Source organism: Dendrobates tinctorius, unplaced genomic scaffold (genome assembly GCF_039654945.1).
Source record: "Dendrobates tinctorius isolate UK_male_01 unplaced genomic scaffold, ASM3965494v1 ptg000011l, whole genome shotgun sequence".
Lineage (NCBI taxonomy): Eukaryota > Metazoa > Chordata > Amphibia > Anura > Dendrobatidae > Dendrobates > Dendrobates tinctorius.
The window spans coordinates 120,999,221-121,010,429 of NW_027361679.1; the positions used below are offsets into that span (position 1 = coordinate 120,999,221).

The window sequence follows — 11,209 nt, forward strand, 5'->3', positions numbered from 1 at the left end:
CATTGATTCCAGCCAATTTTGCATTCAAAAAGTCAAACAGTGCTCCCTCCCTTCTGAGCCCTTCCATGTGCCCAAACAATGACTTTCCCTCACATACGGGGTATCGGCGTACTTGGGAGAAATTGCACAACAAACTTTGTGGTCCATTTTCTCCTGATGCCCTTGTGAAAATAAAAAAAAAATGTTCCAAAATTGTGCTGTTGTAAAGTTGACATATGGGAAATGTTACTTTTTTAACTATTTTGTGTGACACCACTCTCTGATTTAAGGGTGCAATAATTAAAACTTCTTAAATTGCAAAATTTTTGCCGAATTTCCATTATTCATAAATCCAAGTTATAGCGAAGAAATTTTACCACTAACATGAAATACAATGTCACGAAAAAAGTCTCAGAATCGGTGGGATGCGTTAAAGCGTTCTAGAGCTATAACGTCATAAAGTGAGTGGTCAGAATTGTAAAAATTGGCTTGGTCAGTAAAGGGTACTTGTCACCCCCCCCCCCCCCCCCCCTCCCCAGGGCCTATTAAAGTAAAAGAGCCACCTTCAACAGCACTAAGGCTGCATTCTGTGAAGGTGGCTCTTATGTTTATTATCCCTAGGAACACTGAAATAAAGACTCTTATTAATTGCCTGCCATACCTCTATTGCGTCATGGAGGTATGTTTTCTTTCTCCCCCTATCTCAACTGCCTCGCAGCCGTCAATCATCCCCCTCTTGCCTCTGTGCGCCGCCTCCTTTGTTGCTCGTTATGTGACTGGCGCCTGCACTCTGCAAACATTTTATCGGGCCCCGGGAACTTACATCAGGTGATGTAAGGATATCGCGCCTGCGTGTAGCGGAGGCCCCAGATCCCGCCCCGCAGTGTTATGATGTAGTCACACAGCGGGGCCGGGAATCTGGCGCCTGCGCAGTGAGGATCTCTGCGCCTGTCTCCATCCTTCTCTTTCCGACGTATTACCGGTGTAGCTGTAAAAAAAAAAACAAAAAAAAAAACGCCAGCATTACATTTTTTTGGTCGCCATGACATTGCATTAAAATGCAATAACGTGCGATCAAAAGAACCTAACTGCACCAAAAATAGTATTAAAAACGTCAGCTCGGCACGAAAAAAATAAGCCCTCACCCAACAGGAGATCATGAAAAAATGGATATGCTGCGGGTCTCGGAATATGGCACAATTTTTTTTTTTTTTTTTTTTTAAGCAAAGTTTGGAATTTTTTTTCACCACTTAGATAAAAAAGAACCTAGACATGTTTGGGGTCTATGATTCTCCAGGTCATTACGAGTTCTTAATGGCAGGTCAGTTTTAGCATTTAGTGAACAGCCAAACAAAAAACAAGTGAGGGATTGCACTTTTTTTTGCAATTACACCGCACTTGGAATTTTTTGCCCGTTTTCTAGTATACGACATGGTAAAACCAATGGTGTTGTTCAAAAGTACAACTCGTCACACAAAAAATAAGCCCTCACATGGCCATATTGACGGAAAAATAAAGTTATGGCTCTGGGAAGAAGGGTAGTGAAAAACGAAAACGCAAAACCGAAAAAAGCTATTGTCATGAAGGGGTTAAGGGGTTAAAAGTGGGGAGGGGGGGGAAATGTACTGATATGATTCTTCCTGTTATGATTTTTTTTTTTTGTTTTTTTTTTGTTTTTTTTTTTTTCCTGCAAATTTGGCAGCTTAATGGTGTGGTTTTTTTTTTTTGGGTTTTTTTTTTTGGAATCCACTGAGGAGTGAGAGGCTGCAAGCCCTGGGCTTTCATAAAAATGTTGAGCGAAGTCTCCTTTCCATTAATTTCCATGTGTGAAACCCTTTATGGGAAGGGGGCTCCCTTTATGAAAGCCCAGGACCAGCAGACTCGCACTGGCTGGACACCCCTCCTCCCAGCACGGGGCCCATAGAATTACCCCCACTCCTTCTGCCAGCTTCCTGCTGCAGCAATCCTGCCTCCAGTAGCAGAAATCTTGCCTCCTGTCACCCTGCTCCACTACAGCCCACCAAGCTACTGTAAAATCGGATGCACCACCAACTTATTTAATAAAAAAAACAAAAATGTTCTTCCCAAAAGCTTGGGGTGTTGTCTAGTCTGCAAAATACGGTATATGGAGAATTGGGGGGAAAAATAATATACATTTAAAATAACCTATTTAAAATCACGTTTTATTTTCTGTTGACACATTCCCTTTAAAATGTACATTTTATCATTGTATTCCATAGTCATGCTGCTATTTTATTTATTTATTTTTTTCCTCCAGAACCTCTCTGGCATTGTAGAACAGCTTCGATCTCGGACATCAGAACTTGAGGATGAGCTAAATATGGTGCGCAAGATAAATAAAGATCTGTTTGACTTCTCCGCTAACATAATTACAAAAACTTGATCTGTTTATGGGTTGTACTAAAGATTGACATTATAATCATGTACTTTCTAGCTTCTTCCCAAGAAGTATATTTTCATGAATTTAATTTTTTAATATACCTCCCCTCCTCCCTCTCTCCTTCTATTAGTATTGTAGTATCGATGACTGGATTTTTCTGCAATCTACATACGATATCCTCTTTATTAGTTGTGATAGCACAAGTCCTAATCTAGTGATGTCAACTCATATGTTCTTATGTATGTTGGTAGTTATGTTTTTGTCTTTTTTGCTAATTCAAGGATTTTGTTGACTTACTAAGTTTATGTATGGAATATGTTCACAGAATATTTCTCAGTGATACCACTTTTTAAATTTCTCCTACATACGCAGATTGGCACAGAATTAAAGGGCTAATATTAGTGGGTTTTTATATTGGTTTTAGTTCAGTCACACCTCAAATTTGAAACAGAAAATGGCCAACTGTAACATGTCAAAAGGGATGAAAGCCTTTGTCATATTACACATGGAATAAATTGAAAAGGTGATCAATTGCTGGATCATTTACTTGCTAAAGCAAAGGATGTTCTGTTACGAGTCGTCTTATAACAGATTCCAACAAAGGAAAAAGACGAAAGCCTTAAGAATCTCTTCATGAAGCCTGAAGAATCTCTCTATTGTCAATGGAATTCTTCAAATGCGGTTTATGTCCATAAAGTGATGGATCCATCCCGGACTTGCGTTTTTCTGTTCATATGAAAGACCATTACAAAATTTCTACTGCAGTTGTGAAGACTGAAGATAGTAGGCTAGTCACAGGCATAGTTTAAAATCTTGCATTTTGTGAAGGGCATTGATATTAATAAAATTCTAATTATTGAGATTTACTAGAGCAATCATTTTTTATATTAATTATGTGTTAAAAAAAGTTGACATGCTTACAACTCTTTATATTTTTAGTTACAGATCTATAATTAAACAGAAATCTCAGAGGTATGATGGAAGAATATAGATTTCCTCTGCGATTTGTCACCATTTTGGCAAGAAATATATGTGCTAAAAATACAAAATTGTAAATGTACCGTTTGACACGACTAAAACCATGTCAAAAGTACATGCCCAAAGAATGTGTAGCATAGTGTGATCAAAAATGTATGGCACACTACCTTAAAAGACTTTTTTTTTTTTTTCTCTAGTCACCTTCCACGACAGCATAGGAGGTTGTCTCCACACCCTAATGGGGGACAGGAAGCACAGAGGTTAAAAGCCCCTCCCACCTCCTACCCGTCGGTGTCTTTCCAGTCCCCCATGGGGCATGGAGAGGTTACATCATATACTGTGGGGCTGGTGACTTTAGCGTATCCTCTATTTAGCCGGGCTGTGATGGTCGTGGGTTCAGCCCCCCCTCCTCCTCCGTTCTGCTCCCGTCGCCAGCGTTTGCCTCTGGACCTTCCCGGCCCACCTGCGTCCCCACATGGGGGGGTAAAGCCTTCCTGAGCTCTCCGGTCTTTCCTCCTCCCCTTTCGCGCTGTTGGGCGTCACAGAAGTGACGTTACTTCTGGGCCTTGCGTTCCACGCTGGAACACATGCACTTTCGGCTGCGGGCCTGGACTGCCGAGCGGCGTGCTGAGCACGCTGAAGTACGCGGAAGCCTGCTCCTGAACCCGTGGAGGAGGGGACCGTGCAAATGCGCTGGTGGCAGGGTTTATGACTATATAAACCTGCCTGAAGACACCTCCAGGTAAGACTGATCGCCTTAGTAGAGATGGTGCTTCCTGCACTGCGCCTGCAGAGCCCAGCTCTGCCCCTCCTCCTGTAAGTCGGTATGGGGTGGGTCCTAGGCTAGGGTCCTGAGCAGTATAGGTCCCTCTACTTACATTACTCTCCCTGTCTTTTAGGGAGACAAGTCTGCCCATAATACCCCTGCCAAAAAGCCTCCCAAATGTGCTATCTGCAATAGGAAGCTTCCCTCGCTATGGGAGAAGAAGCTCTGTCTAGCATGCACGGACAAGGTGGTCAGAGCAGAACAGCCCTCTCTCATCGAGGAAATCCGTACCCTAGTTAAGCAGGAGGTTCAATACTCCTTAGCTGCCTTTAACCCTCCTCTGCCGCCACCATCCTTTCCAGGACCATCTACCTCTAAAAAACAGAATATTGAGGCGGTGGACTCTGAGTCTGAACACTCTTATACTTCATCCTCTGAAAAATTGGAAGAATCTACATCCCCCAGAGTTTCGGAGGCTGGAAAATATTTTTTCTTAGAGTATATAGAAGAGTTGCTTAGCGCTCTACGTACTACTATGGAGTTGGAGGAGGAGTCACTTTCGCAGTCCATTCAGGACAAAATGTTTGGGGGCTTAAAAACAGGGTAACAGATTGGCTTTCCAGTAGATAAAAACATACTGGATCTGATAGCTCAGGAATGGGACCTTCCAGAGAAACGCCTTTCCACCCCCTCAGAGTTGAAGCATAGGTTTCCCTTGGAGGGAGATTTCCCCACTTGGGATGTTCCTAAGGTGGACATTCAGGTGGCTAGAGTAGCAAAAAAGACCGCACTCCCCTGTGAGGATTCTTCGCAGCTAAAAGATGCCTTGGATAGAAAAATAGTCTGCTGAAGAAATCCTGGGAAACGTCCACCTCTGCGTTAAAATCTAATATACCATATTTCTCGGACTATAAGACGGACCTAGGTTTTAGAGGAGGAGATTAGGAAAAAAATTGAATCAAATGTGATAAATTCTGTACTTAATATTCCCTATCCTGGTATATATGGTCCCCTCTTCCCCATCCTGATACGCATGGATCCTTCATCTCTATCCTGGTATGTATGGCCCCCTCATCCTGGTATGCATGGCCCCATCCCTATTCTGGCATGCATGGGCCCCATCCTTATAATTGGGCATGAAATGCAGTAAATATTGATTTCTCTTTAGCAGCGGGAACAGGAGCTAGCCGCAGCCGCCGACTCCAACCTCCTGTGACCCGCTGCTCCACCGATGCCACTCCCCCACCACAGCCAGAGCTGGTACATCCGGACTATAAGACGCATCCCCCATTTTCCTCCACATTTTTGGAGGAAAAAGTGCGTCTTATAGTCCGAAAAATACGGTAGCCTCCACCTGCGTAGCCAGAGCCCTCTTCTGATGGCTGGATGAGTTGGATCATCATATATCCCAGGGTACCTCAACGGGGGAGTTACTGTACTCTCTACCTATTCTCCAAAGGGCCACAGGCTTTCTAGCTGATGCCTCTATGGAATCAATTAGGATTGCCTCCAGATCCCTAGTTCAATCTAACTCAGCCAGAAGAGATCTCTAGCTCAAGATGTGGAGCCTCAAAAGTCAAGTTGTGTTCAATCCCCTTAAAGGTGAGTGTGTTTGGCCCTGCTCTTGATGAAATTTTAGAGAAGGCCACTGACAGAAAAAAAAGCCCTTTCTGAGCAAAAACCTCTCAGGAAGCGGTTTTTCGTGCCTCTCAGTCCCAGCCCCCCCCAGACAAAGGGGAAAGGTGAAACTAGAAGATGGCGTTGAGGTACTGTCACACTGTTGGGGGTCGTTACTTACCTGTCAGACGAGGCGATCCTGACCTCTTCCCGCGTCCACGCGTCGCTCGTCGGCGCCACAGGAAGCTGATGACGAGAAACGGTCCAGGACGTTCTCGCGCGATCAGCGATAATCAGCGGGGGAGCCGGTCGTAGGTAAGTATCAGACATGGTGATATCGCTAGCAATATCGCTATAACGTCACAAAACCAGTGACTTTATAGCGATATTGCTAGCGATATCGCTTAGTGTGACAGGCCCTTTATGCTAAGGGAAAGAGGAAGAACATCCTTGTTCCCCAGCAGCAGCCTCAGCAGGATAAACAATGACTCCAACCCAGTGGAGGGGAGGCTCCCAAGGTTTTTTCACCTTTTGGTGGGCCATTTCCAACTCCCAGTGGGTACTCAATATCATCAAGGAGGGCCTTCTGATAGAGTTTGAGTCCCCCCCCCCCCCTCGAGGTCTAAGAGTCACCTCCCTTCAATCTCAGAGAGCCCAAACAATTCTGATGACAGGCCTCCAAGATCTCCTAAGGTCAAACGCACTCTCCCCAGTGCCTCCAGAGCAATGGGGAACAGGCCATTGCTTCCGTCTTTTCTTGGTGAAGAAACTTTCAGGGGAGACACGCATTATCGTAAATCTAAAAATGAGGTTGGGGAGCCATAGTTTCTTGTACTCCTTTACAGGGTCTCTGGGATCAGAGAATAAAGCAACAAGTCCTCCAACTTCTGGGAGCTGAAAGCTGTGGACCAGGCTCTTCGGGCCGCAAGCAATCTAGCCTCTGGATGTCATGTCAGAATTTATTCAGACAACATGACTGCAGTAGAAAACACCATGTGCACTACTGTAGTGGTGCCAAGTTAGTTTCCCAAACCATATATGATAAAATGAAAACCTGGCACTCAACTTAATGCTTGGTGAGGCAGTTTATTGTAGTACCAGAAAACGTTTCGGTCAATATAGACCTTCATCAGTTACGTGCTAGTATGTTTGAAAGTAGCTTGAAGGAGGGCGCTTTATGTTATTCACCGATAACGCCAGTAACCAAATGGTCAGAATGCTGCTGTAACGCAGGATAATCTTAATAGTTGAAATTATCAGCGCAGCCTGGTCCTCCTGGACGTGGGTAAACACCACTGCAGTGGCCCACCTCAAACACCAGGGGAGCACAAGGTTTAACAGCTTAAGGAACATTTCAGGCCAAATATTCTGTTGGGCTGAAAAACACCTGCTCTCCCTGATGGCGGTCCATCTAAAGGTGTACTCCAATTTTAAGGCAGATTTCCTGAGCTGCTAGGATGTACAGCCAGAGGCATGGAGCCTGAACAGAAGGGTCTTCAAGATGTTGGTAGACAGGTGGGGTCTACCAGAAATCGACTCACTTGCTTCAGGTCAAAACACCAAGGTCAAAGCTTTTTTTCTTTCTGAATCCCAGGGACAACTCGACGGGAGTGGATGCCTTTGCTCAGAAATGGAGCTTTCGGTTGGCGTACGCCTTTCTGCCATTTCCAGTGTTGGTGAAAACTCTTCAAAAAAATCCGGGAGGATCAGGTCACAACCATCCCGGTGGCTCCAGTGTGGCCGAAGAGAAGCTGGTTCAACCTCATTGTCGATCTCCAGGTAGGTGGTCCAGTTCACTTACCGGTGGAAGCCAACCTTCTTTTACAAGGACCCCTTCTTCATCCAGAACCTCAAATATTGAATCTATAGCTGCCTGGTTACTGAGGCCCAGGTGCTAAGAGCTAGAGGGCTTTGACACAGTAATTTCTACTTTACAGAGATCTAGAAAGCCAGTTACAAATGCTATAAAGAGTAAGATGTGGAAGAAGGTTTCATCCTTCTGCCTCGAATCTGCCTGAGCCATTCCATCCAAATATTCCGCAGGTATTGGATTTCCTACAGAAAGGGCTAGATCTGGGAATTAAACCTAGTACTCTGAAGGTTCAAGTCTCCGCCCTAAGTTCTATGTTCGATCAGGACTTGGCCAACCACCGTTGGATTAAGAGATTTATGACTTCAGCTCTCAGATCGCATCCCAGAAAGCAGACTGTTGTCCCTCCTTGGGACTGAAATATTGTCCTCAAGGGGCTCACACTGCCTCCGTTTGAACCCCTGTCTTCCTGTACCCAACTGCTTGCATACAAAGCTGCTTTCCTTGTCGCTATAACCACAGCAAGGCGTGTAGGAGAATTGCAAGCTTTATCAATAAGAGAACCTTATTTAATAATTAGTGATGACTCTATAGTCCTTCACGTTGATCCGTCCTTCCTTCCTAAGGTTGTATCTGATTTTCACCTGTCTCAAGAGATTTGTCTTCCCCCTCCTTTTGCCAGAATCCATCCAATCCAAAAGCGGAAGAATTCCATACTCTCTATGTTCGGCGTACCATCCTATACTACCTAGAACAAAACAGTTCTTGGAGAATTGACCAAAATATATTTGTGCATCCATCGGATCGGAATAAAGGGAGAAAGGTGGCAAAAAGCACCATCTTGAGTTGGATCGAGAAGGCCTTATCCGAAACATACCTGTCTCAGGACATGACACCCCTAGCTGGGGTCAAGGCCCACTCTACAAGATTCACATCAGTCTCCTGGGCAGAAATAGCAGGCGCCTCCACCGAGCAGATCTGCAGGGCTGCAACGTGGTCTTTGCTGCATACCTTCACAAAACACTATAGATTGGATTTATTGTCCAATAGGGATCTAGTCTTTGGCTGGAAAGTACTCCAGGCTGTGGTTCCCCCCCCCCCCCCCCCCCAGTGCTGTATTAGTTGGTATTCCTCCTATGCTGTCGTGGAAGGTGACAAGAGAAAATACTATTAGACTTACCAGTAATTCGGTTTCTAGGAACCTTCCACGACAGCACTAGTTCCCTCCCTATGTTCCTTGGAGTATTCCTGGGAGCTTAAAGGTTACCAACGCTATGGTGTTCGTTATAAGTCACTGGCGAGTAGGAGGTGGGAGGGGCTTTTAATCACTTGGTGCTTCCTGTCCCCCATTAGGATGTGGAAACAACCTTCTATGCTGTCATGGAAGGTTCCTAGAAACCGAATTACCGGTAAGTCTAATTCTATTTTTTCTTTTTAACCTCTTAACGACCGCTGATACTCCTTTTTAACGGTGGCAATTAAGGGTACTTATTCCTCAGCGCTGAGAAATAAGTGGATAGTGCTCACAAAATCGGAAAATCCTGGGGTCTCAGCTACCGGGGGTAACTGAGCCCCCAGAGCATGATTTGGGTCGGTTTTTATCAACCCCATTGTTGCGATCGCCGTTATTCACAGAATAACGGTGACTGCAAATAAAGTCTGTTTTCCCATTTCATCTCTCTCTCCTCTTGTGACCTCATAAATATGAAAGTGCGACCCGACTTTAGCTATTCTGGCCCAGTCAGAAAACTTTGGACTAGACATCATGCTGAGTTTAGACTTCTGTTCTGAAACCAAAGAGATGCTAGGCCAAGCCAAGCGTAGTTGCTCCTTTGGCTAAGCCAAGTTCTAGAAAATGAGGCAAAGGAAGCAGGATCTGGGTCCATAGACACAAAGACTCTCCTAATTGAAGTTGAGGCTAGAGACACAAAGTGTGAGACCGATCAAAAGCACTATCCATGAAGTCTGAGGCCCGAATCTAGAAACATGCATCAAACCAGAGGTACAAAGCTAGGAGGTGCAAGGCACCAAGCCAGAGGACCAAAAGCTAGAGGCACGAGGCACAAATTCACTAGGCACAAAGTACAGATGTGTCCTGAGGCTCTAAGAGGCACAGAGGTGCCATGATGCCCAAAGAGGCACAGAGGTGTCAGTATGCTCCAAGAGGCACTATGAGGCGCAAAGGTGTCATGAGGCACAGAGGTGCTATGAAGCACAGAAGCACCATGAGGCACTATGAGGTGCAAAGGTGCTCTGAGCCACTCAGGTGCCATAAGGCATTGAAGTTTAGAGGTGCTATGAGGCCACGAAGTGCCACAAGGCACTGAGGTACAGGGGTGCCATGAGGCACAGAGGTGCGCTAAGGCACAGGCTAGAGCCGCACTTGAAGGTGCGACACACAAAACCAGACTCAGACTTGCATTTAAGAGGGTAATCCATCTGAATTCAGGACAAAACTTCATATCAGTTCAGACTAGCCCCTCCCAAAGGAGCCAAATAATGAGGCAGCTGGAGAACAGTCTTCACAGAGATAATGTACTGTATTAACACAATCGGCATAAGTCAAACTTTGAAATCAGCACATGAGCCCCTCAGCCCAGCTTTGGCATAAAGGCTTGAGGCTAGTATCAGCCAAGAGGCCTTGCCTTTTGAGACAATATTTTCTCCGTGCACTTACAGTGCCTTGCAAAAGTGTTCGGCCCCCTGGAACTTTTCAACCTTTTCCCACACATCATGCTTCAAATATAAAGATACAAAATGCAAATTTTGGGTGAATAATCAACAACAAGTGGGACACAATTGTGAAGTTGAATTAAATTTATTGGTTATTTTAAATTTTTGTGGAAATTCAAAAACTGAAAGTGGGGTGTGGAGGGACGGTCAGAAAAGTAGTTTTCGACCATAGTAACATAGTTTTGAAGGCTGAAGGAAGACCTTATGTCCATCTAGTTCAGCCTATTTTTAGTGCAGCTGTTCTGCATTGTTGATCCTGGGGAAGGCAAAAAACCCACAGAGTAGAAGCCAATTTTCTCCATAGGGAAAAAAATTCCTTCCCCTAAGCTGGGTCAACCATCTACCTATAATATTCTGTTATTCGTAACCTTCTATACTGTTACTCACAAGAAAAGCATCCATTCCTTTCTTAAATTCATTCAGTGAGTTGGCTATCACCACTTCCTCAGGAAGAGAATTTCAGAGCCTCACTGCTCTTACCGTGAAGAACCCTCTTCTATGCTGGTGCAGAAATTGTCTTTCCTCCAAACGAAGAGAATGCCCCCTTGTTCTTGTCACAGTCCTTGGTACAAACAGTTCATTGGAGAGATCTCTGTATTGCCCTCTGATATACTTGTACATATATATTAAGTCTCACCTAATTTTGATAACCTTTCTGGGTGTTGTAGTGAACCAACTCCATTTATCATTTTTTATTAGCCCGCCTTTGAAGTTCAGTAATGTCTTTCTTGAGCACCGGCGTCCAAAATTGCACACAGTACTCCAAGTGTGGTCTGACGAGTGATTTGTTCAGAGGGAGAATTATGTTTTCATCTCATGTCCCCAGACCTCTTCTAATGCATCCCATGACCCTATTTGCTTTGGTGGCAGCTGCCTGACACTGGGAATTCCAATTTAGCTTCTTATTGACTAAGATGCCTAAGTC

At 44.7% G+C, this 11,209-nt stretch overlaps 1 protein-coding gene across 1 annotated transcript in view; it reads left to right on the forward strand.

Annotated features, from left to right (window-relative positions):
* WDR18 (WD repeat domain 18) overlaps window positions 1–3,246 on the forward strand; it is a 67,798-nt gene extending 64,552 nt beyond the window's left edge. Inside the window, exon 10 of the mRNA XM_073547013.1 lies at window positions 2,258–3,246. Within this exon, the coding sequence (XP_073403114.1) occupies window positions 2,258–2,383 (126 nt within the window). The 3' untranslated portion in view covers window positions 2,384–3,246. The remainder of the gene's footprint in view (window positions 1–2,257) is intronic.
* Window positions 3,247–11,209: the final 7,963 nt, after the last annotated feature.